General features: G+C 38.3%; 1 protein-coding gene across 2 annotated transcripts in view; it reads right to left on the bottom strand.

The window, feature by feature from the left end:
• LOC133620343 (dynamin-1-like protein) overlaps positions 1-27,544 on the bottom strand; it is a 38,744-nt gene extending 11,200 nt beyond the window's left edge. The window contains exons 1-12 of one of the 2 annotated variants that reach the window (XM_061981766.2): positions 27,496-27,544; positions 25,103-25,228; positions 18,467-18,608; positions 18,259-18,297; positions 15,320-15,366; positions 15,174-15,245; positions 13,025-13,111; positions 12,799-12,961; positions 8,688-8,808; positions 8,254-8,592; positions 5,909-6,029; positions 5,679-5,834 (exon numbers count right to left, since the gene is read on the bottom strand). In XM_061981766.2, the coding sequence (XP_061837750.1) occupies positions 5,679-5,834; positions 5,909-6,029; positions 8,254-8,592; positions 8,688-8,808; positions 12,799-12,961; positions 13,025-13,111; positions 15,174-15,245; positions 15,320-15,366; positions 18,259-18,297; positions 18,467-18,608; positions 25,103-25,204 (1,389 nt within the window). In that variant the 5' untranslated portion in view covers positions 25,205-25,228; positions 27,496-27,544. The remainder of the gene's footprint in view (positions 1-5,678; positions 5,835-5,908; positions 6,030-8,253; positions 8,593-8,687; positions 8,809-12,798; positions 12,962-13,024; positions 13,112-15,173; positions 15,246-15,319; positions 15,367-18,258; positions 18,298-18,466; positions 18,609-25,102; positions 25,229-27,495) is intronic. The other variant, XM_061981767.2, reaches the window with a different exon arrangement.
• Between the last annotated feature and the right edge of the window lie 345 nt (positions 27,545-27,889).

Raw genomic sequence — 27,889 nt, 5'->3', positions numbered from 1 at the left:
AAAAAGTAACCACAGAACACTATACCGTATAGTCGTATAGTGTTCTGTGGTTACTTTTTTGTTGGCCAACGGTTATTATTGCGCACCCCCCTCCCCTCCCCTTCCCTCACCTCCCCACACCCGCACACACACACACAGAGAGCGCAGAGGAAGAATCAGAAGCACGTCTCTGCTTCGCTGCCATAAAACACGATCAGATCCTCAGTTTCTAGCCGATACTACATAAAAAATAACGTAAAATAACGCAGTAACGCATCATGTAGTAACGGTAACTGAGTTACTTAATTTAAAAAATAACGCGTTAGATTACTAGTTACCACCAAAACTAACGGCGTTACAGTAACGCGTTACTTTGTAACGCGTTAGTCCCAACACTGCTAATGAATCATATTCGGTACTATACTGCCTCTAAAAAGTACCGGTCTTCCCCCCCTTTTTAATGGGCATGACGGCGCGTCGTCGTCACGTCGTGACATTGCTGGTTTTACGAGCAGAGGAGCATGTTGGGCAGCGCACACACACGGAGTACTTATAAGCAGACACAGTGTGTAGACAGAAAAGGGAGAATGGATGCATTTTGGTGTAAAAAGTAAAGATAAAGGTGAAGTTATAACACTGAAACACCCTCAGGAAGAGGTGCTTTAAGACATGGCTGGCTAGCTTGCAGCTAACATCCATCCACAGTGTTTTAGCGACTTCTAAATCACTAATCCTGGCCTTCATGGCGACAAATAAAGTACGTTTCTTACACGTACCATTATCACTGGAAGATGAGGAATAGCTAAACATGCTTCACTACACACCCTAGGAAGCGAGGAATAGCTCACCGGCGTCACAATGTAAACAAACGCCATAGGTGGATCTCCACCTGACATCCAACGTAATGATACCAAGTACATGAGTGTATCTAGTCGATACTACTATGATTACATCAATATTTTTTAGCATCACAAAATCTATTTTCGTTTTTTTTTTTTTTTTTTTTTTTAACTCAGGAAATACGTCCCTGGACACATGAGAACTTTGAATATGACCAACGTATGATCCTGTAACTACTTGGCATCGGATCGATACCTAAATGTGTGGTATCATCCAAAACAAATGTAAAGTATCAAAGAAGAGAAAAATAAGTGATTATTAAATTTCAACAGAAGTGTGACATGTTAAAACAGAAAATGAAGAAGTAGATTAATAATACATTTTTACAGTTTGTCCCTCATAATGTTGACAAAATAATAGAATGATAAATGACACAATATGTTAGATAGATAGATAGTATTTTATTGATTCCTTCAGGAGAGTTACCTCAGGAAAATTAAAAAAATTACAAAAAAAAAAGTTACTGCATATGTCAGCAGACTAATTAGGAGACTTTGTTTGTTTACTTACTACTAAAAGACAAGTTGTCTAGTATGTTCAACATTTTATTTAAGGACTAAATTACAATAATAAACATATGTTTCATGTCCCCTAAGATGTTTTGTTAAAATAAAGCCAATGATGATATTTTTTGTGGTTCCCTTTATTTAGAAAAGTATCGAAATACATTTTGGTGCAGTACCAAAATATGGATATTGGGACAACCCTATTTTAACGGTATTCAATAATTATACCTAACCTGCTTACAATTTAACAAACCTTGTCAACTGATATGAAAGCATGTGTTCATCACAGAGATTATATGTGTTTTTAAATTTGTATTTTTATTTATTGTTTTAATTGGTTTTACCCTTTAAAATCGTTTTTAATCATATTTATTTTTATATTGGTTTTATATTTATTTTTTGGGGGTTTTATTCAGTCATTGGTAGAGCTAAGGATAATATTTAAATATTGTTTTTAATTTTGTTGTGCAGCACTTTAGAAACATTTTTGTTGTTTAAATGTGCTATACAAATAAAGTGGATTGATTGGATTGGATTATTATCAAAGCTTAGGTCAGGCTGATAATGATTACAAAAATAAATACTAATCAAATATTATGCTAAAGAAGGGACTTGAAAACTGATGAAAAACACCATTACATAAAATTATGCAGTGCTAAAAATGAATAAATGCTAACTAAATGCATATTAAATAATAATGTATATGATTCCTAAAAAAAATGTGCAAATGAAAATACAGCTTCACTATTTTAGTCATAATCTTTGCACTTAAGAAACAACTTGTTTGAACACAAGCAGGAAAAAGTGTTTTACAACATACATTTCTTGGCGGCCCAACAATGGTTAAGAAACCCTGGTTTAATATAGCATACAACCATGTGCAAATATTAGGAGGATGGTGGCCAACGTTCCTTCTAAAGTGCGCTCCTGCGCACTGCTCGCCCGTCCTCTGGCACGGCAAATCTATGCCACGCACAAAATCTAATAAAAAAATAAACGCATAATCATTTTCAATGTAACTGACGATACAACAGAGAAAACACTTTTCGACATCACTGTTCAATTATTGTAACGTCTGTCGAGACACTTTAAGGAGGACATGAATTCCATCCATCACTTTATTGAGCAAATCTGTTTGTCGGCCGTAACCACAACAAAAACATAGTAAAAAAAAAACTTATATCGAGCAAAACTGGTCATTTTCTGCCGTACAAACCAGACCAAAACCAACTTTGTCATCTGCCGCTCGCTCTTTCTCACCTGCGCCAACACACACACTCATGGCACTTAGATTTACTGCCTTCTTTACATCATGGCCAAGGGACTACAGATGAAAACTAGCCTTCTGGCTAATTGTGGCTTTTTTAACCATGTGTAGTCATGTGTTTTATGAAATTGCAATGTCCCTTTTGAAATAAACTAATCTTAATCTTAATCTTAGCCTGTGATGCGTTTACAGCCACACAAAACGTCGGACAACTCCAACACCGCCCATAACGTGTAATTCCAGGTGGTTACACTATGACTTACCAATCTAATGTGTGCTTATTCCGCTGCCATTTATTAAGAATCTTAATTTATAAATATTAATCATGAAATGCTGTTATTATATTAAAGAAATACGAATAAAAAGATATATTTTGCAAACAGAAAGTTACAGGAATGTACAGCCCATGCTTACATCTCATTGTGCAACATGAGAATGTTTTAATGGGAACTAAAGGGGTACAAACTATTTCCCAGCAGGACACCCACCCAGACATACAACACTAGTCCACACCTCATGAAAAACAATAGTTGTTGTTATTGTCATTGTAAATTGGCCAAATTATTAGAAAATAATCTCATGGAAATGACTGCTGTCATTTGATTATAATAAGAAATGTAACCTGTTATTTAGTCAGGTTTGGGACAGGTGTGCTGCAGGTGTGGCCACAGTGTGCACGTCTGACGTCGCTCACATGTGCTCCACTGAATGCTCAGGGAGTTTTTGTGTTTGCTCACACATGACAAATTAGAAGGAACATTGATGGTGGCATTCTCTCAAGGAGAGAAAGTAAGCAAGTGTGACGCAGCGACAGAAGTCTTTCAACACCAGTACAGTCTACAATAACACTAGAAAAAGATGCTAGGTTTGTTGCTAGCTGATTTGAATAAAGAATAATTAAAAAAGGATTTGGAGAAGTCTACAAAAACTTGATACATTCTCAAAGTGCAGCCTGTGTTACATTGTACAATAACAGCAACAACAAAAAAAATTGAGCAAAAAATTATCAATTATAAGAAAAAAATATGTTGATACTAATTACCAGTACTAATAACACAGATTTGTTTTTAAATGTATGTATACATTTTTTTAGCCTTATCAAAGAAAATCTATGCATTTATGCAAATGATTGCATGACATCATATTGAGCACGCCCCCGCACCCCACAAGTATATCAGTGTTATGATGTCATGATGCCACTGAAGACACTTATAGGTAGCTTTCTGTGGTCTAACTCAGTTGATGGGGTTCTATTGTTTTGCATTAAAAAAATAGAATACAACAAAAATGGGGCAGCAGTAAACATTGTCAATAAGTGCTCTTCTCTTATTGGTTGATGAACAGAAAGAGTCGTGTCAGAAATGTGGTGAGGGATAAGTGCTGACATTTTGGGGGCGACCCGGCTCACTTTCAGTCTTAAATATGGGATTGTTATTATTTAGTTCGGTGCTTTTATTGTGAAGTTTGTGTGGTTGGCTTTGTGTGGCGTGACGGTGCTCAGAAAAGTAGTTCACATAAAGAGTTGTTCTCTTTTTATTATTGTTTTAATGAATTCTTGTATAGACTTATTGATATTTTAGGTATAAGATCTTAGTTAAAATCAATATCGAGGAACAGAAGTTGTTCATAACCCTAGGACCACCTGTATTCACCTGTCTAATAGGGAGTAGGGTTGTCCCGATACCAATATTTTGGTACCGGTACCAAAACGTGTTTTGATACTTTGATACTTTTCTAAATAGATGGGACCACGAAAAATGTCATTATTGTCTTTATTGTAACAAAAAATCTTAGGGTACATGAAACATATGTTTATTATTGTAATTTAGTCCTTACATAAAATAGTGAACATACTAGACAACTTGTCTTTTAGTAGTAAGTAAACAAACAAAGACTCCTAATTAGTCTGCTGACGTATGCAGTAACATATTGTGTCATTTATCTACCGGTACCTATTATTTTGTCTACATTATGAGGGACAAACTGTTAAAATGATTATTAATCTACTTGTTAATTTACTGTTAATATCTGCTTATTTTCTGTTTTAACATGTTCTATCTACACTTCTGTTAAAATGTAATAATCACTTATTCTTCTCTTCTTTGATACTTTACATTAGTTTTGGATAATACCACACATTTAGGTATCGATCCGATACCAAGTAGTTACAGGATCATACATTGGTCATATTCAAAGTCCTCATGTGTCCAGGGACGTATTTACTGACTTTATAAACATAATATGAACTTTAAAAAAAGAAAAAAAGATGTTTTGATGCAAAAAAATATGGATGTAATCATTGTAGTATCGACTAGATACGCTCCTGTACTTGGTATCATTACAGTAGATGTCAGGTGTAGATCCACCCATGGCATTTGTTTACATTGTGACGCTGGTGAGCTATTGTATTCTCCTATGGTGTGTAGTGAAGCATGTTTAGCTATTCCTCATCCTCCAGTGATAATGGTACATGTAAGAAACTTACATTATTTGTCGCCATGGAGGCCAGGATTAGTGATTTAGAAGTACTGTGGATGGATGTTAGCTGCTAGCTAGCTATCCATGCCTTAAAGCACCTCTTCCTGAGGGTGTTTCAGTGTTTTCACTCCACCTTTATCTTTACTTTTTACACCAAAATGAGTCCCTTCTCCCTTTTCTGTCTACACCCTGTGTCTGCTTGTAAGTACTCTGTGTGTGTGCGCTGCCCAACATGCTCCTCTGCTTGTAAAACCAGCAATTTCACGACGTGACGACACGCCGTCATGCCCGTTAAAAAAAAAAATTAATAAAATATTGGGAACCGGTACTTTTCAAACAGAGTATAGTACCGTTTTTGATTCATTAATACCGCGATACTATACTAGTACCGGTATACTGTACAACCCTAAAAGGGACCTTTTGGAAGAGTTGAATTTAAAAGCCAATGTTATACAAGATATAAACGTGGGGGTCCATCTTTACTTCAGTTTAGTGGCCCTGGAAAAGTTTAAAGACACGTTACAGCAGACATGTTCAGTAAGTGTCACCTGCGTGCTAAAGGACGAGCAGTGCTGAATGATCCTCTGCAGCTCTTCGTGGACCAGCTCTACGCAACGTAGACTGGGCTCCTCCAGACGCTTGATTTGACGCTTCACCAGCAGCTCGAAGGAAACTTCTGGGACAAAAAGTGCAGGTCGTGGACCCTGGATAGCAAACATAATATGTTGGGCATACACACACCAGCACAGCTCAGGTGCAAAAGTGGGAGGGCACGTACGGTGGCATTGCGGATGGCAGTGAGGACATCCAGCTCGGTCAGTCCTCCCAGCGGGTCGATGGACTGCAAGGTGCGGCCGAATGTTTCGTGGAATATGTAACAGATCCGGGCTCCTCCGCAGCTGCAGAGGAGATGCATTAAGCTAGGATGCTAATCTTGCTTGTTAGCGCTGTTTTGCCACGTACTAAAGAAGGGATGTGCTTTTAATACAGCAAACAACTGCTTTTCACCTTAAATCAGGGGTGTCCAAAGTGCTGCCTCTGGGCCATTTGCAGTCCTATGCTAATTTTTTTATGGCCTGCGACACATTTAAAAAATTATATTACAAAAAAAAATATATCGATAAGTGGAATAAAAGAGCAAACAGGTGCAATGTAATGAGAAAATGTTGCAATATTTACATTAATAACACAAGGCTGCCATGTAGGCAGTTTTTTTTACTTCAAAAAATTCTAAAAACTTCTAATCGACGGATGGATCGGAAGTTGATCTAGAGATTTAAGCATTGAAAGTAAAACTTTGATAAACAGCAAGACTTACTTTCAACACTTTATGAGTGGGGGGCGTTTAGGATCCCCGAGAGCTTTAGTCTGAGTTTTTTTTCAAGCTGTCATTGCTCAAAAATAATACTGAAAGAAGAGCAATGTTGTTGTGAATTATTGATTCATTTAAGGCTCCAATTACTTCACATTGAATATTCCACTTTGAACATTTTGGGAGAAAAATATTGCATGTTTTGTGTTGTCCTACTAAACACAGAGGGTTTTGACAAAAGGGGCATGAAACTGAAAAAAAATTAAAACTGTATGTCAACGGCTAAATCTGAAAGTTGATCTATAGATATTTAATAGTTTTGGGAAGTTTACCATTCACCAAAATTTGGGTTACTATATATTGTACAGTACAGCTGGATAGGCTCCTTGTGACCCCGAAAAGGACAAGCGGTAGAAAATTGATGGATAGATGGATGGTAGGATTGTCTCTGTTGTACCGGTATCGGTACCAAAATGTATTTCGATTCTTTGATACTTTTCTAAATAAAGGGGCCACAAAAAATGTCATTAGTGTCTTTATTGTAACAAAAAATCTTAGGGTACATGAAACATATGTTTATTATTGTAATTTAGTCCTTAAATAAAATAATGAACATACTAGACAACTTGTCTTTTAGTAGTAAGTAAACAAACAAAGACTCCTAATTAGTCTGCTGACGTATGCAGTAACATATTGTGTCATTTATCTACCTATTATTTTGTCTACATTATGAGGGACAAACTGTAAAAATGTATTATTAATCTACTTGTTCATTTACTGTTAATATCTGCTTATTTTCTCTTTTAACATGTTCTATCTACACTTCTGTTAAAATGTAATAATCACTTATTCTTCTCTTCTTTGATACTTTACATTAGTTTTGGATGATACCACACATTTAGGTATCGATCTGATACCAAGTAGTTACAGGATCATACATTGGTCATATTCAAAGTCCTCATATGTCCAGGGACGTATTTCCTGAGATTATAATCATAATAAGAATTTTTTTGAAAAAAGAAAAAAGATTTTGTGACGATAAAAAATATTGATGTAATCACAGTGGTATCGACGAGATACACTCTTTTACTTGGTATAATTACAGTGGATGTGAGGTGTAGATCCACCCATGACGTTTGTTGCCGGTGAGCTATTGTATCCTCCTAGGGTGTGTAGTGAATGAAGCATGTTTAGCTATTCCTCGTCTTCCAGTGATCATGCTACTTGCAAGAAACTTACTTTATTTGTCACCATGGAGGCCAGGATTAGTGATTTAGAAGTAGCTAAAATACTGCAGATTGCAGATGGACATTAGCTGCTAGCGAGCTATCCATGTCTTAAAGCACCTTTTCCTGAGGGTGTTTCAGTGTTATAACTTCACCTTTATCTTTACTTTTTACACTAAAATGCGTCCATTCTCCCTTTTCTGTCTACACACTGTGTCTGCTTGTAAGTACTCTGTGTGTGTGCGCTGCCGAACATGCTCCTCTGCTGGTAAAACCAGCAATGTCGTGTGACGTGACGATGCGCCGTCATGCCCGTTAAAAAAATAAATATGGGGAACCGGTACTTTTCAAACCAAGTATAGTACCGTTTTTGATTCTTTAGTACCGCAACACTATACTAGTACCGGTATACCATACAACCTTGGTTTTGAATATGAAAAATCCTCTGCATGCTTTCATATTTCAGTGTGCGGCCCTCCGTGGATAAGTTTGGACACCCTTTCTTTAAAATTTGTGAAGGGTAACAAAATATCTTACTGTACTGATGAAATGATTCCAAAGAAACATCATGCATATCACACTCACAGCTCAGAGGTCTGAATGTAGCGGCCCGTTCCCTCGATGGTGTTGCAGTAATCGCTAGCGAACTTGGTGACAATCTGCAGAAGGGTGGCGCTGTGGTCCTCCACCGGCTGGCCATAGCTGTTGAGGCGCGCCTGGTACTGGGCGCTGAGCACAGTCACACGGGTCTTGAGGTCCGGCAGGCAGTCCCGGATGTGGTGCATGAGCAGTCTACTGAGCGTTTTGGCCAGATAGCGAGAGCCGGATCGGGAGGCCAACGAAGGGTAGTGACGCTGCAGAAAGACCTGCTCATCCTTCATGGAGTCCTGCAGGCTCTTCTGAGTGTTGATGTCATGCTGGCTCCTAATAAGGACACATGAGTCATCCAAGGACAACGACTTGGGTACTGAGGGGGGAAAAACGAGTATTTAGGTTTATTTATCACTATTATGGCAAACCTGTTAACCACCCCGATGATTCCGAGCCTGACTGGAATGACCCGACCAAGAAGAACCTCCAGAGCGTCTGTCCCCGCGTCCATCAGGTCCAGCTTGCTGACCACCAGCAGAGTCCGTCGACCTGATGTGGACATTACCACAGTGTGAGGACACTCAACAGACAATAGTACTGATTGGGAATGAATAAAATGAATGCATTGTTAAGATTCATGGTAATTGTTGAGTGCTTGCACTGTTGATCCAGTCTCAACTAGTTTTGGGCCTTAACGGGAACAACATAACGTCAGCAGTATTCCGCCATATAGAAACAGAACATTCAGAAACACAACATTCAGAAAGACTTTCCCATCCCATAAAAAAATCATTAAAGAAAAAAAATCAATTGTCATAAAAAGCCGCTACTTTTTCCCTACGCTTTGTACCCTGCGGCTTATAAAACGGTGCGGCTAATTCAAACGGTGCGGCCATTATGCAAAAAAAACCACAAAAAAAGCAAACACATTGAATGGGTGTGTTATTGTTTGTGCTATGGTGCCATCTTTTGGACAAGTTCCAATACAGCATTGCAGGCACTGCAATGCTGTATTGCCCTTCTGTTTAGACTGAGCTTTGAACCTGAAGTACAATTGCCGTCTTCTAGCTCACCAAAGCGTTTCTACATGTATGAATTCTTCATCACTCCAAGCAACGTTTGTAAGTTTTACAGTATAACTAAAACAATTCTTACTTACTAAAGTGTCCCATGTGTGATGTCTGTAGGAGTGTTTTCATGCTCATTTGTACGTGGTATCGTAATATAATCAATCTAGCGTCATTAGCATGAGCAAATATGCTAACACGTTTACGAGTGTCTGTGTTAGTATTACTAACTTACACTGACATTCTTTTTGTATTGTTTAATTTTTCGTAAATTCACCAAAACGTCACCTAAGGAGTTATTGAGTCTGTTTAGCTGATTGGAGAGCTAGCTTGCGCAGCTCGTGGGTCCATGACCATGACTTCTGTTTTGTTTGATCAGCACCGTTTGGAAACAATTAAGGTATGTAAATAAACATTTATAAAATATTTCTGTGTAAATAACTAATTTCACAACGTATACATCTGCGGCTAATTTATGGCAAATTGTTTTTTCTTCTGAAATATACAGGCCAAAAGTTTTGACAAAGCTTCTCCTCAATGTGTTTTCTTTATTTTCATGACTATTTACATTGTAGATTCCATCCATCCATTTTCTACCGCTTATTCCCTTTGGGGTCGCGGGGGGCGCTGGAGCCTATCTCAGCTACAATCGGGCGGAAGGCGGGGTACACCCTGGACAAGTCGCCACCTCATCGCAGGGCCAACACAGATAGACAGACAACATTCACACTCACATCCACACACTAGGGCCAATTTAGTGTTGCCAAATTGTCACATCAAAACTGTGAATGAACACATTGTACTTAAAAGTACAGTTATGTACTAAAAAAAAAAAGGTGAAATAACTGAAAACATTTTTGATATTCTAGTTTCTTCAAAATAGCCACCCTTTGCTCTGATTACTGCTTTGCACACATTTGGCATTCTCTCCATGAGCTTCAAGAGGTAGTCACCTGAAATGGTTTTCACTTCACAGGTGTGCTTGAAGCACATGGAGAGAATGCCAAGAGTGTGCAAAGCAGTAATCAGAGCAAAGGGGTGGCTACATACACACACACACACACACACACACATTTTATATATATATATATATATATATATATATATATATATATACACACATACATTATATATATATATATATATATTTATGTTATATATATATATATATATATATATATATATATATATATATATATATATATATATATATATATATATATATATATATATATATATATTTTATATATATATATATATATATATATACATATACATACATACATACATATACAGTATATACAGGTAAAAGCCAGTAAATTAGAATATTTTGAAAAACTTGATTTATTTCAGTAATTGCATTCAAAAGGTGTAACTTGTACATTATATTTATTCATTGCACACAGACTGATGCATTCAAATGTTTATTTCATTTAATTTTGATGATTTGAAGTGGCAACAAATGAAAATCCAAAATTCCGTGTGTCACAAAATTAGAATATTACTTAAGGCTAATACAAAAAAGGGATTTTTAGAAATGTTGGCCAACTGAAAAGTATGAAAATGAAAAATATGAGCATGTACAATACTCAATACTTGGTTGGAGCTCCTTTTGCCTCAATTACTGCGTTAATGCGGCGTGGCATGGAGTCGATGAGTTTCTGGCACTGCTCAGGTGTTATGAGAGCCCAGGTTGCTCTGATAGTGGCCTTCAACTCTTCTGCGTTTTTGGGTCTGGCATTCTGCATCTTCCTTTTCACAATACCCCACAGATTTTCTATGGGGCTAAGGTCAGGGGAGTTGGCGGGCCAATTTAGAACAGAAATACCATGGTCCGTAAACCAGGCACGGGTAGATTTTGCGCTGTGTGCAGGCGCCAAGTCCTGTTGGAACTTGAAATCTCCATCTCCATAGAGCAGGTCAGCAGCAGGAAGCATGAAGTGCTCTAAAACTTGCTGGTAGACGGCTGCGTTGACCCTGGATCTCAGGAAACAGAGTGGACCGACACCAGCAGATGACATGGCACCCCAAACCATCACCCAACCATGCAAATTTTGCATTTCCTTTGGAAATCGAGGTCCCAGAGTCTGGAGGAAGACAGGAGAGGCACAGGATCCACGTTGCCTGAAGTCTAGTGTAAAATTTCCACCATCAGTGATGGTTTGGGGTGCCATGTCATCTGCTGGTGTCGGTCCACTCTGTTTCCTGAGATCCAGGGTCAACGCAGCCGTCTACCAGCAAGTTTTAGAGCACTTCATGCTTCCTGCTGCTGACCTGCTCTATGGAGATGGAGATTTCAAGTTCCAACAGGACTTGGCGCCTGCACACAGTGCAAAATCTACCCGTGCCTGGTTTACGGACCATGGTATTTCTGTTCTAAATTGGCCCGCCAACTCCCCTGACCTTAGCCCCATAGAAAATCTGTGGGGTATTGTGAAAAGGAAGATGCAGAATGCCAGACCCAAAAACGCAGAAGAGTTGAAGGCCACTATCAGAGCAACCTGGGCTCTCATAACACCTGAGCAGTGCCAGAAACTCATAGACTCCATGCCACGCCGCATTAACGCAGTAATTGAGGCAAAAGGAGCTCCAACCAAGTATTGAGTATTGTACATGCTCATATTTTTCATTTTCATACTTTTCAGTTGGCCAACATTTCTAAAAATCCCTTTTTTGTATTAGCCTTAAGTAATATTCTAATTTTGTGACACACGGAATTTTGGATTTTCATTTGTTGCCACTTCAAATCATCAAAATTAAATGAAATAAACATTTGAATGCATCAGTCTGTGTGCAATGAATAAATATAATGTACAAGTTACACCTTTTGAATGCAATTACTGAAATAAATCAAGTTTTTCAAAATATTCTAATTTACTGGCTTTTACCTGTATATATATACACACACACACACCGGTGGGCTTTATAGTGTGGAAAATATGGTGGATTGACTTAATTTTCCAATTTGTCAATCTAAGAAATCTAGTCTAATGGCGGCAATTAAAGCGATTAAATACAAATGTATGTGCTTTTCTACATGTTTTTACATCGAACATAAGTATTTGATTTATACATATCATTAAAGTGTGATATTTAGCATTACTTTCACTCCACTATCAGTCAACATCTGATTTGTCCTTTTGTTCCCTAATTACTGTTTTGTCTACATGTTATGAAAATAAGGGTCTTCAGGCATCTAGTTACAGAGCTCTGTAAAGTTAGGAGTTATAGAGCCCTCTGCTCTTTTGGGATGCACTTTACTGCAGTGTGTCGCAGTTGTAATACAGTTTTCCACCACTTGTGGCAGTAATGACAAAAGCAAACAAACGAATGGTAAAGAAAACGCGGGCACTATTAAATCAAGTCCAGTGTGTCTAATTATCTTAAATGTCCTACCTGCTACATGTCGTGTAACTGTAAACAAGTAAAGAAGCAAGAAACATGAAAGAAAGAAGACTTTCAAATGTCTTACCATCTGTATCGACCTCGCGAGCCAATTTCAGGGCATCAGAGGTGGCCAAGTCCGAGTTTGCCGGGGACACGGCCAGGATGAGGGAGTTGGGATTGGAGATGAAGGACAAGATCATCTCCTGAACTTGCGACTCAATGTCCTCGGGCTGATCTCCAACAGGAACCTGAGAGAACACAATGTTGTAGAAGTATTAGCTGTGTTCATAATCACCTCGTCGGTTTTTTACCTTTGTTATCCCAGGTAGATCAACCAGGGTGAGATTAAGGACTTTTGGGGAAAAAATCTTCAAATGTATCGGCTCAGGAGCAATCCCCTGGTGGACAGAGAAAGAAAATACAGTAAAACAATCTCGAGAGATCGATGTGTAAACAGCAATGATTTTTACAAGCTAAAACAGCTAAAAATAGGATTTTATCCATCCATCTATTTTCTACTGCTTGTCCCTTATGTGCTGGAGCCTATCCCAGCTGCACACGGGCGTAAGACGCCACCTCATCACACGGCCAACACAGACAACATTCACACTCACATTCATTCACTAGGGCCAATTTAGTGTTGCCAATCAACATATCCCCAGGTGCATGTTTTTGGAGGTGGGAGGGGCCTATCCCCAGGTGCATGTCTTTGGAGGTGGGAGGGGCTTATCCCCAGGTGCATGTCTTTGGAGGTGAGAGGGGCCTATCCCCAGGTGCATGTCTTTGGAGGTGGGAGGAAGTCGGAATAAATGTGATTTTATATTGAAATTAAAATTGCAGCTAAGTTAACAATAAGGGTCAAAATCATGTAAAACTTGATATAGATCACAGATTCTCAAACTGTGGTACGTGTACCACTGGTGGTATGCACGCTCCAGCTGGCGGTACGCCAAAGAATCACTTACGGTATTTTTCGGACTATAAGGCACTTAAAATCCTTTCATTTTCTCAAAACTCGACAAGACGCCTTACAACCCGGTGTGCCTAATGTACGGAACAATTTTGGTTGTGCTTACCGACCTCAAAGCTATTTTATTTGGTACATGGTGTCATGATAAGTGTGACCAGTAGATGGCAGTCACACATAAGAGATACGTTTAGACTGCAATATCACTCAAGTAAACAACACCAAAATGTTATATGTTCCATTGAAAATGTAGAACATTATACACGGCACTCAAAAATCTATCAAAACGTTTTAATACAACTTTGGTAAGCTATGAAGCCGCACCGCTTGATGGATTGTACTGTGCTTCAACATAGGAGTATTATTATCGTGTGTGTATAAGGTAAGACATATTATCTGCTGTTTTGTTTGACAATATTATGCAAAAGCAACTTTTCTTACCTTCTGATACCTGCTGATGTGTATTTGGGATCTGCATAAGTCCTGAAAAATTGAACACGTCCACCTTTGTAGTCCGTGTCGACACCGTAGTTGATAAGCTTCTTCTTTTTCTCTATCTTCTTGTTATGTGACATTCATCCTCCGCTGTTGCCATTTCTAATATAAAGCAGTGTAAAGTTCTTACTTATGTCTGTCAGTAAACTCGCCATGAAAGCACTAAAACATACCGGTGTAGTGAGTTTACATTATTCACCCTAGGAACTTTAGTTATTAGAGAGTTCCGGCCGGACGGTTTTTCACGGGACACATTTAGGGCATTGTTGTTGCACTAGTGAGCCACGGATGAGGAGATGTTCCTCCGTTATTGATTGAAGTAAAGTCTGAATGTCATTAAAACAGTTAGCTCCATCTTTTGACACTTCTTCCACTCTCGTCCTTGCACGCTACACCGCTACAACAAAGATGACGGGGAGAAGACGCTGTCGAAGGTGAGCCATGTAAACAAGACAGCCCACAAAACGGCGCATCCTGAAGCGAGTGTCAGAAAGTGACTTGAAGATGATCTGTAAAACATCATCTATGCAACATTTTGACCAAAGAACCACCATTACATGTTATGTAGACCACAAGGAAGACCTTCTCACCAAAGACTATAAAAATGGGACCCATTGGCACTCAGCATCAAGGGTTGGAATTGGGGGTTAAATCACCAAAATGATTCCCGAGCGCGGCCACCGCTGCTGCTCACTGCTCCCCTCACCTCCCAGGGGGTGAACATGGGGATGGGTCAAATGCAGAGGATAACTTCACCACACCTACTGTGTGTGTGTGAGATTATCGTTGGGAGTTTAACTTTAACCAACTTTTAAATTTTAAATTTAGAAAAGAAAAAAAATAATGATACCTTTAATGCGCCTTATAATCCGGTGCGCCTTATATATGAAAACAGAACAAAAATAGACCATTCGTGGGCAGTGAGCCTTATAATCTGGTGTGCCCTATGGTCCGGAAAATACGGTACATGATGAAACTAAAATGGGTTTTATCCTCACCTTGTTATTGCCTGAAGTCCTTTCCGTCTCTGCTTCGATTTCACGACGAATTTCCCCAAAATCAGTGAAAATCTTCATTAGAAAAATAAGTGATGAATATCAGCTAACAGTCAACAGCAGCACACATGTTTAACCATCAGGAGTACCTGATTCTTGCAGTGCAGGAATGTGCCCCATTCTTCAGCTTTGACACCTAAACAGGCAAACAAGGAGACATTTCACATGAACGTGATTGAGGGGGAAATAAATGACACTAGGTGCAATCTAATGCCATTCAACTTCTGCTTTTACTAAAGCTCCATTTTAACTTGACACTTTTTTGAGAAATGTTTCCTATTTCTAGTTGTGGTTTGCAGATACCAGAATTCCAGCGGTCGATACCGATACCTATGACGTTCCAACATTCTCAATACTTATTCGATACCATTATATATATTGTTTTGCTGCCAATGGAACTGGTGATTTACAGAATAAATGGGACAATGGAAAAAGAGGATTACCTCCAAATTCTTCAGGACAACCTAAAATCATCAGCCCGGAGGTTGGGTCTTGGGCGCAGTTGGGTGTTCCAACAGGACAATGACCCCAAACACACGTCAAAAGTGGTAAAGGAATGGCTAAATCAGGCTAGAATGAAGGTTTTAGAATGGCCTTCCCAATGGCCTTAAAACTGTGGACAATGTTGAAGAAACAAGTCCATGTCAGAAAACCAACACACTTAGCTGAACTGCACCAATTTTGTCAAGAGGAGTGGTCAAAAATTCAAGTAGAAGCTTGTGGATGGCTACCAGAAGCGCCTTATTGCAGTGAAACTTGCCAAGGGACGTGTAAGCAAATATTAACATTGCTGTATGTATACTTTTGATCCAGCAGATTTGCTCACATTTTCAGTAGACCCATAATAAATTCATAAAAGAAGCAAACTTCATGAATGTTTTTTGTGACCAACAAGTATGTGCTCCAATCACTCTATCACAAAAAAATAAGAGTTGTAGAAATGATTGGAAACTCAAGACAGCCATGACATTATGTTCTTTACAAGTGTATGTACACTTTTGACCACGACTGTATATATCTACAAAGTTGCTAAGGTGAATCTCAGATAGTTTGTTACGTCTTATCTGGAAAACCAGGCGCGTACTGTATGAGGTGTGTTGTGAAGCGGAGTTATGCCACCTTGCAGTTTTAAATTGCCGAGGGCGAACCAAAAGCACCAAATCCGCATTCATGACAGGCTTTTACAAATAAGTAAATATATGGAAGCCCTGGCTAATTTTATCAAGACAGCAGGTGGTGTTCTTTGGCGCTGAATCAGTGCTTATGCGTCGAAACTTGGTGATTCAACCCCCAATTCCAACCCTTGATGCTGAGTGCCAAGCAGGGAGGTAATGGCTCCCATTTTTATAGTCTTTGGTATGGCTTGGCCGGGATTTGAACTCACGACCTACCGATCTCAGGGCGTACACTCTAACCACAAGGCCACTGAGCAGGAGCATTGCTGGTTTTATGAGCAGAGGAGCATGTTGGGCAGCGCACACACAAAGAGTACTTACAAACAGACACAGTGTGTAGACAGAAAAAGGAGAATGGACACATTTTGGTGTAAAAAATAAAGATACAGGTGAAGTTATAACACTGAAACACCCTCAGGAAGAGATGCTTTAAGACATGGCTAGCTAGGTAGCAGCTAACATCCATCTGTAGTAGGCAGTGTTTTAGCTACTTCTAAATCACTAATCCTGGCCTCCAAGGCGACAAATAAAGTATGTTTTTTACAAGTATCATTGGAGGACGAAGAATAGCTAAACATGCTTCACTACACACCCTAGGAGGATACAATAGCTCACCGGTGTCACTCCTAACAAAAGCTAGCGTTCCTGAATGTAAACAAATGCCATGGGTGGATCTACACCCGACATCCACTGTAATGATACCAAGTACAATAGCGTATCTAGTTGATTCTACTATGATAACATCGATATTCTTTACCATCACAAAATCGTTTTTCCTTTTTTTTAAATTCATATTATGGTTATAAAGTCAGGAAATACGTCCCTGGACACATGAGGACTTTGAATATGACCAATGTATGATCCTGTAACTACTTGGTATCGCATCAATACCTAAATGTGTGGTATCATCCAAAACAAATGTAAAGTATCAAAGAAGAGAAGAATAAGTGATTATTACATTTTAACAGAAGTGTAGATAAAACATGTTAAAACAGAAAATAAGCAGATATTAACAGTAAATGAAGAAGTTGATCAATAATATTTTTTTACAGTTTGTCCCTCATAATGTAGACAAAATAATAGGTAGATAAATGACACAATATGTTACTGCATACGTCAGCAGACTAATTAGGAGTCTTTGTTTGTTTACTTACTACTAAAAGACAAGTTGTCTAGTATGTTCACTATTTTATTTAAGGACTAAATTACAATAATAAACATGTGTTTCATGTACACTAAGAATTTTTGTTACAATAAAGCCAATAATAAAAAATTTTGTGGTCCCTTTATTTTGAAAAGTATCGAAAAACATTTTTGAACCTGTACCAAAATATTGGTATCGGGACAACCCTAATATATACACATATATTCATATATAAATATTCATACATGTATATATACATATATATAAATATGTACATATAAATAAACATATGTACACATACATATATGTATAAGCATAAACATACACACACATATACAAACACACACACAAATATATATATATACATATATATATATATATACACACACACACACACATATATATATATATATATACACACACACACACACACACACACACACACACACACACACACACACACACACACATATATATATATATATATATATATATATATATATATATATATATATATATATATATATATATATAAATATATATATATATAAATATTGATACATACATACACGCAGAGTTCTTATTGGGAACTCTGTTTCACTATACAAAGATTGATTCATGACCATGTTCAAGAACCAAGGTTCGAGGTTCCACTTTAGAGCTAATGTACAAAGTAGGAGAGTAGAATAAAAGACACATTTACAGAGACCTGAATAGCTGTTTTGGCCAGTGTGTTTAACATCGTTTCCTGGAAAGTGTTAAAGAGGGGGGAAAAAAAGAGTGTGTTAGTACAAAAAGATTAAGTGTAGCATGTCAAAGTACATGCAAGCACATGAACAAAACAGACTAGTATTAGTATTAGTATACTAGTATTGACACCTTATGAGTATGTTTACCAACAAAGTCACACAAGGTACCATTGTCAGTCTTCAGTCGCTCCTCCAGCGGGGCCACGTTGACCAGCTGCAACACCAGAGGTCTTCTGGTAACTATCCCTGATCCTCGAGGCAAGAAATCACGTCCCACCAGACTCTCCAACACGGAGCTCTTGCCGCTGCTCTGTAAGAACACACAGTGACATCACTAATTTACTAATTTTTTATATTCCCTGCATGATTGACTCAGTCATACAGTATTCACCATACACTTGCCTCAAGTCAGTGGTAGTATACATTATTCATTTGATCAGAACAATTGTTTCAACAAGAAAGCCATTGACATTTTTAACAGCAAACTGTCATTTTTCAGAGATAGTCATGAACATTTCACACAGCAGTCAATGGAAAGTACATTTTTAATACCTCTTTGTCTTAAGCCAAAAGCAGTGAAGTTGTCACGTTGTGTAAATGGTAAATAAAAAGAGAATACAATGATTTGCAAATCCTTTTCAACTTATATTCAATTGAATAGACTGCAAAAACAAGATATTTAATGTTCACACTGGTAAACTTTGTTATTTTGTGCAAATAATCATGAACTTAGAATTTAATGGCAGCAACATATTGCAAAAAAGTAGTCAGAGGGGCATTTTTACCACTGTGTTACATGGCCTTTCCTTTTAACAACACTCAGTAAAGGTTTGGGAACTGAGAAGACACATTTTTGAAGTGGAATTATTTCCCATTCTTGCTTGATGTACAGCTTAAGTTGTTCAACAGTCTCCCTTCTGCTATTTTAGCCTTCATATTGCACCACACATTTTAAATGGGAGACAGGTCTAGACCACAGGCAGGCCAGTCTAGTACCCGCACTCTTTTACTATGAAGCCACGCTGTTGTAACACGTGGCTTGGCATTGTCTTGCTGAAATAAGCAGGGGCGTCCATGATAACAACATATGTTGCTCCAAAACCTGTATGTACCTTTCAGCATTAATGTTTTTTTTGTGTTTCCACCTTCTCCAAAAGGGTTTTCACCTTACAACTATTTAATGAAAAAAGAGAAAATCAAGTCCCAAATAAAAGGGGAACGAGAGATTTGTCTAATCATTGGCATCAAAAAGAGTGACGTCCCAGTGTAACCCCTGGTCAAACAGTCAAACCCATTTCAAGTTAGGGGAGAGCACAAACAACCAACACATAACTTGACAGTGCCTTCAGAGATGTGTAAATTACCCACGCCTTGGGCACTAATACACCCCCATACCATCACAGATGCTGCCTTTTACACTTTGGGCCTAGAACAATCCGGATGGTTCTTTTCCTCTTTGGTCCGGAGGACACGACGTCCACAGTTTCCAAAAACAATTTGAAATGTGGACTCGTCAGACCACAGAACACTTTTCCACTTTGCACCAGTCCATCTTGGATGAGCTCGGGCTCAGGTTTCTTTAATGAGCCTACGCTCCGAGTATTGCGGACGGAGGCTTGTCGAGCGACTCGATCGCTGCAGTAGCGAAAACAAACAAAACGGGAGCGGGATGACGCCAGGAAAGAAGGACAAAAACTGGACTTCCCGGCAAGAATTGAAGGTTTTGACAGGTAGGCAGAGGAGACGTACTGTAGGTGATCAGCACCGCATGAGAAGAAGGGCTGAGCAGACTAAAGAATAATTTTCATAAGAATTTAAATAAATATCAGGTATCAAAACATATTTGAGGAGAATTATTGACAAGGAGAGTAATTTTATTCTTAAATGGATTAAAAAAAAAATAAATTCTCATGCAGGGTATAAGGGTTACTACTATCTACTTCACAAAATATATATATTTTTTAATCGTAAATACAGGTATCATGTATGAATATGCTGATGTCGTGTTTGTTGTAGTTGTAAAAAAATAAAAATGTAAAAACATTTAAAAAGCCGACACCGATTAAAAAAAAAAGATAGCGATATGCGTCAAAATGCCAAATATTGGTGCTGATAATGGGTCGATCTGTAGTATGGCGTTACCAATGTTTATTACTGTGGCTTTATTTTATCATAGAAGTAGAGAGTAATTTACTGAAAGGTGTTTATATACTTCTTTTGATTTAGTATGCTAATAGGAAATATTAGAAACAGTTCTCAGTATAATGCAGTACAGTTCTACACCACCGCTAAAACAGGACCCTAATCAGAATGTTATGTATGGATTTGACATGTTCCACATCCTAATATGTGTACACCTGGGAGAAAGTGAACAGGACACATTTCACTTTTGACGCCATCAGCAGGTTGTGACATCTACACAACTGTAAGGTAAAGCTAATTTTAATTTCTCTGAGGGAACTCTCCTGAAGGAATCAATAAAGTACTATCTATCTATCTATCTAATTCTACCGTATTACTTCTGTACTAAAACTAATTTCCTCTGCCTCAAGGAATTGTTGATTTAAAGGAGCCATATGTAATAATGTCATGTCAAGTCATCATTGAATATGTCAAAGGGCATTTATAAATCATCTTCTTTTCCATTACCTCTATAACTGATAACAGTACTTCAGCCGGCATATGCTCATTTCAAAATTAGATTTACAGCCCTGAAATATTGTTATTGTTTTCATTTCGATGCCCCGCCCTCCACCGTTTGACCAATTAGAAAGTCTGTGAGTGTGTCACATCCAGGTTGCCAGTTACACACCGCCATCTTGGTCTAGCTACTGCCACTGGTAAAGTTACTAAACATGTCAGACCTTAGTCCATCGAAAAGTTACCATTCGCTCCTAGTGTAATGCTTAGCATGCTAGCCCGGTCAATGACACATGGACATACAGGCTAACGGTAAAAATATATGCCCGTTAGCCTGTATGTCCATGTGTCATCCAACTGACAGGGACAAGTAAAAATAAAACCTATGGGTAGTGTCGGTGCCTATTTCCTTCTCAATATGCTGATACGCTGAGGAAATGGGTTCCAACATTAGCACGGTTAATTGTGGTTTGTGGTACATATGGGGTGGTATTTGCTCGGCACAATATAATGCATTACATGTCATGATTTGTGTATTGACATGGTAGTAGGCTATATGAGTTATGCGTAACGTGGGTTGGCTCATAGAAACTCAGTCTGCACTGAAACATGGTGATGTGCGTACATGGAAGAGAAGGTCGGATGCAACATGGGGTTATGCTGAACGAAATGTGGCAGTCATTTTACTGTTGGCCTTGGCTTGCCATCAAAGTAGGCCTATGCCATATATAATATATTATATATCATTATTTGGATGGTGGTCCGTGCAGTCAAACAGGACATTTTAGCAGGGTAATGCCAACAATCTGTCCCGACTAAAATATTGCTGCATAACTTTACAAATACATTTGGCTGATGGACATCAGTAAAATGTGGCATAATTACTTCGTAAACCATCTTGCAAGAACTTACAGCGTAAAAATGAACTATTAATCTACTTGTTCATTTACTGTTAATATCTGTTTATTTTCTGTTTTAACATGTTCTATCTACACTTCTGTTAAAATGTAATAATTACTTATTCTTCTCTTCTTTGATACTTTACATTAGTTTTGGATGATACCACACATTTATGTATCGATCCGATACCAAGTAGTTACAGGATCATACATTGGTCATAATTTAAGTTCTCATGTGTTCAGGGACATATTTACTGAGTTTATGAATACAATATGAATTTTATTTTAAAAAGAAAAAAGATTTTGTGACGCTAAAAAATATTGATGTAATTATAGTAGTATCCACTAGATACACTCTTGTACTTGATATCATTACAGTGGATGTCAGGTGTAGATCCACCCATGGCATTTGTTTACATTGTGACGCCGGTGAGCTATTGTATCCTCCTACAGTGTGTAGTGAAGCATGTTCAGATATTCCTCGTCCTCCAGTGATAATGATAATTGTAAGAAACTTACTTTATTTGTCACCATAGAGGCGAGGATTAGTGATTTAGAAGTAGATAAAAGACTGCGGATGGATGTTAGCTGCTAGCATTCCATTGCCATTAGAAGTTCCTTGGAGTAGGATGCGTATCTGGCAACCTCAGTCATGGAGAGTGGGAGGGGACTACAGGGTTTGGACCGTAATTGCAGTACCATTTCTGGCCACATTACTACATATGGCACCTTTATTGGTAACACTAAAAGCATGACAACTTTTAATGAGGTCCAACACGCGTATGTTACACATGCAGCAAAAACAGGAAGTGTCTCCTATTTATTAATTTATTTTGTGAGGCAGACATTTATTATTTGACCAAAACTAAAATACATTTTTGTTGAAATGAACAGTGATGAGCGTTCGTGTGCCTCTAATGGATAAATGAATAATGCATAGCCCTGCAGTAAATACAGCCATGTCATATGAGACTAAAGATGCACACTGCAAGTACAAACTTACAGGAGCTGTCTGCAACTTCCTCACAGTTACAGTTTTCAAATCAGAAAATAGAAAAAGAACACCATTGCCTAGTTTATGTTAGCATTAGTGATTCAACAGAACACATTTGTTCTAAAACTGTCAATATTTTCCACAATTACTAAGTTTGTACAATAATACATTTTACCGGCCCGAATAAAATGGTGTTTACGGTGCTTACTCACCCTGTTTGGTCAACACGTGCACGCAGGGAGCGCGTACACACACACAAAAGTAGTCCAAGACCAGCAACAAACAATGTGCAGTCATGTTGTTGGTATGATACAATATACACTCAGTGACAGCTAACGCTAACCAGCCAAATCTGGATCACTAGCTCACAACATCCACAGCTAATAATGCGTGTACAAGCCGTAAGAGGGCGGGATATAACATTGGAACGTTAGCGCTCTGGAGACATTTGTGTAAATAATGCAAACTTGAACTTGCATGACATCAAGTTGCTGCAGATGTGTTTACAGTATTCCTGTTCAATGACATGTTTGAAACACTTATCTTGTGCAGGTGTGCCTAATGTGCTGGCCAATTATGGAAGTATTATTGTAGCAAAACTATTTCCAAATGTGTATCTCAATATGTGCGTCTGTACTCCAATTACTAGTTTGTGTGTCTGTATCTCACCACATTGAGAAAAGCTAACTAGTTCACAGTCGGGTTGTACGGTATACTGGTACTAGTATAGTATCACGGTACTAATGAATCAAAAACGGTACTATACTCTGTTTGAAAAGTACCGGTTTGCCATATATATTTTCTTACAGGCATGACGGCGTGACGTCACGTCGTGACATTGCTGGTTTTACAAACAGAGGAGCATGTTCGGCAGCGCACACACAGAGTATTTACAAGCCGACACGGTGTGTAGACATAAAAAGGGAGAATGGACGCATTTTGGTGTACAAAGTAAAGATAAAGGTGAAGTTATAACACTGAAACACCCTCAGGAAGAGGTGCTTTAAGACATGGCTAGCTAGCTAGCAGCTAACATCCATCCGCAGTGTTTTAGCTACTTCTAAATCACTAATCCTGGTCTCCGTGGCGACAAATAAAGTAAGTTTCTTACAGGTACCATTATCACTGGAGGACGTGCAATAGCTAAACATACTTCACTACACACCGTAGGAGGATACAATAGCTCACCGGCGTCACAATGTAAACAAACGTAATGGGTGGATCTACACCTGACATCCACTGTAATGATATCAAGCACCAGAGTGTATCTAGTCGATACCACTATAATTACATCAATATTTTTTATCATCACAAAATCTTTTTTCTTTTTAAAATAGAATTCATATTGTATTCATAAACTAACTACTTGGTATCGGATCGATACCTAAATGTGTGGTATCATCCAAAACTAATGTAAAGTATCAAAGAAGAGAAGAATAAGTGATTATTACATTTTAACAGAAGTGTAGATAGAACATGTTAAACAGAAAATAAGCAGATATTAACAATAAATGAACAAGTAGATTAATCATCCATTTTTACAGTTTGTCCCTCATAATGTAGACAAAATAATAGGTAGATAAATGACACAATATGTTACTGCATACGTCAGCAGACTAATTAGGAGTCTTTGTTTGTTTACTTACTACTAAAAGACAAGTTGTCTAGTATGTTCACTATTTTATTTAAGGACTAAATTACAATAATAAACATGTTTCTTGTACCCTAAGATTTTTTTGTTACAATAAAGACAATTATGACATTTTTTGTGGTCCCCTTTAATTAGAAAAGTATCGAAATACATTTTGGTACCGGTACCAAAATATTGGCATGGAGACAACCCTAGTTCACAGTTAATATTACTGATAACTTAACAAAATTAACTTATTTGAAGAAGACAAAATTACTTGCGACAAGTAAGTTGCTGCTAAAGCTTACAGCAAGTGATGAGAGAGTGTAATGTGGTGTTGTCATCACAGAATAACATGAGTGGGTGCAAGGCGCCAACTAGTGGTGAGTATTGGGAAGTAAAGGTGAAGTTGCAGACACACAAGTCTTACACAGCAGAAGTGTTGCAAAAGTCACGTGCCAGAGTTCCTGCTTTACACAAATTTGAAAACACGGACACATTTTTTTACATACACAAATCATAATACGGTAACACAAATTAAAACATGCACACCAAATAGGATTACAGACACACAGATTGAGACACGCATTTGCAAACAGTTTTGCTCCAATAATACTTCCATCGCCAGTGAAGTATCTCACCTGAGATCCAACCACTACAATTTGAGGAAGTTGAATGACGTCAGCGCCCACTGTGAGGAAAACCTCCTGCAGACGGTTGATGGTGGGAATCAAAGTCTCCATCCTTCTTCCACTAGACTGGACTCACTGAAGGAAAACAAACAAATATATATAAATGTATGCAAAATACAAAACAAATCTGTAACCAAGTTCAGTTCAGTTCAGTTTATGTGGAACATGCATACGATACAATGTAATGCATCACACAATTCCACTTGTTTCATTACAGCACGTCCGAAAAGGAGTAGGTAGAAGCAGAGCTTATTTAATCCTACCCCTTCTCATACCATAGCAATTTTATCCCATTTACTTGTTCTCTGTAACAGAACAGTGAACAAATAAATAATACATAAATAAAGTAAGCATACAAATATTAAATACATAAATAATCTTTATCTCAATAAAAAAGAAAAGGGTTCAAGATGTTCATCATAATTCTTGTTGTGTGTACTTAGTGAACACTTGTAGTTTGAACAGTCTCTTAAACTGAATCATATTGCTGCTTTGTTTCATTTCTTTGCTTAATCCATTCCATAATTTAATTCCACATACTGATATACTGAAGGTTTTAAGTGTTGTACGAGCATACACATGTTTTAAATTAATTTTTTCTCCAAGGTTATATTTCTCCTCTTTTGTTGAGAAGAATTGTTGTACATTCTTGGCTAGCAGGTTATAGTTTGCTTTGTACATCATTTTAGATGTTTGCAAATGCACCAAATCATTGAATTTCAATAATTGTGATTTAATAAATAAAGTGTTTGTATGAGATCGACAGGCGAATCGGTGCGGCGTCTTCAGTAATGTGGACGCTGTATCGATCCGTTGTGGTGAAGAAGGAGCTGAGTCGGAAGGCAAAGCTCTCAATTTACCGGTCGATCTACGTTCCCATCCTCACCTATGGTCATGAGCTTTGGGTTATGACCGAAAGGACAAGATCACGGGTACAAGCGGCCCAAATGAGTTTATCCGCCGGGTGGCAGGACTCTCCCTTAGAGATAGGGTGAGAAGCTCTGTCATCCGGGAGGAACTCAGAGTAAAGCCGCAGCTCCTCCACATGGAGAGGAGTCAGATGAGGTGGTTCGGGCATCTGCTCAGGATGCCACCCGAACACCTGGGGCACGTCCGACCGGCAGGAGGCCAAGGGGAAGACCCAGGACATGTTGGGAAGACTATGTCTCCCGGCTGACCTGGGAACGCCTCGGCATCCCCCGAGAGGAGCTGGACGAAGTGGCTGGGGAGAGGGAAGTCTGGGCTTCTCTGCTTAGGCTGCTGCCCCCGCGACCCGACCTCGAATAAGCGGAAGAAAATGGATGGATGGATGGAAGTGTTAGTATGTTCTCCATATCCAACATTATGTATTATTATAATTGATCTTTTTTGTAACACAGTTAGTGAATGAAGTGCACATTTGTAGTTATTTAGCATATTTCTACACAATAACTCAGATATGCAGGAGACTACGGTCCATCCAGACACACACATCCCGCCACCTGAACAGTTTTTTCTCCTCGGCCATCAGGCACATGAACAATAACAAGATCTGATAGCTCAGTTACAGATCATGTTATTCTATTCTGTGTTATATGTGTTTTATGTTGCACGATTGCGCCAAGTAAAATTCCGAGTTTGTGAACCCGTTCTCAAACAAAGGCAATAAAAACTCTTCTGATTCTGATAAGTAACACTAGTGAGCAGTAGTGAATATGAAGTGATTTTTGGTCTTGAACATGTTTTGCTTTATTCATTATTGATGTGTTTCTTGCTACTTTATGTTGTATTTTTTTTTTTTTTACATGACATTTCCAATTCATTTTATCATCTATTATTACACCCAACAATGTGTTTTCTTTTACCCTTTAAATATTTACTCCGTCTACTTGTATTTGTGTTGGACTTTCTCTTCTACAGTTAGCTCAGTAAATGTTGAAAAACAAGTGAAATACAACAAACGGTAGAAAATGAATGGATGGATAAAGTGGTGCTGATGAGAGAGATGCGGCGCACCACCCTGCTAAGGGGTCACACCCAGCACTCGGAAGCTGACATTTGGCAACTCTTAGCACCACAAATTAAAACATTAAAACTGTAATTTGCCTGACTGCGTTACAAGTAGTGACGTCAATATGACATGGCAACTATATCTCCCAAGTCAAAGGCTGGCAGGCTCGCCTTCAACATCAGCTAGTCGACTGTTAGCAGGCTAAAGCTAATCGCTAAAGGCAGGAAGTGGCAAATGGCGCGAACACTGTGCTGATAAAAAAATATTCTCAGACCATACCTGCGTTCAACGTAAATATAATTTCTCATTCGACGTGAAACATAAGAAAGGGTGAAAATATTCATGTTATTACCCAAAGCGTTATCCAGTCGGCGGTGAAGGCGGAAACCGTCATGTAGCATTTGTGGGCGGGTCTTGTGTTGGCCTCCGTCAGTCCCATTGGTCATCAAATATGAATTGCTGACGTCTGCGGCTGATGATTGGTCGGGTGGGAGCGGCAGCCACGCCCATTAAAAAGGGCTTCTGTGCTCTAACTTGAGGACGTCAAAATTGTAAACAAACACACGAGACTGGAATCACAAAAAAAATTCGAAAAGGAATTTTACCTTTGCAACCTCATTATACTATTTGCTAAGTTTTATATTCATAAATGTAAGTTTCTCAATACCCGACCTGTTTTGTGTGCCTTTAAAAAATAATTACAACTCTATGTTAAAACACTCTCTACCTCTAACAACGAAAAAGCT

The sequence above is a fragment of the Nerophis lumbriciformis genome, linkage group LG24, assembly GCF_033978685.3.
Source record: "Nerophis lumbriciformis linkage group LG24, RoL_Nlum_v2.1, whole genome shotgun sequence".
In the NCBI taxonomy this organism is placed as follows: domain Eukaryota; kingdom Metazoa; phylum Chordata; class Actinopteri; order Syngnathiformes; family Syngnathidae; genus Nerophis; species Nerophis lumbriciformis.
The sequence above is the reverse complement of the archived record's forward strand: the minus strand, read 5'-3'. Positions and strand labels throughout refer to the sequence as shown.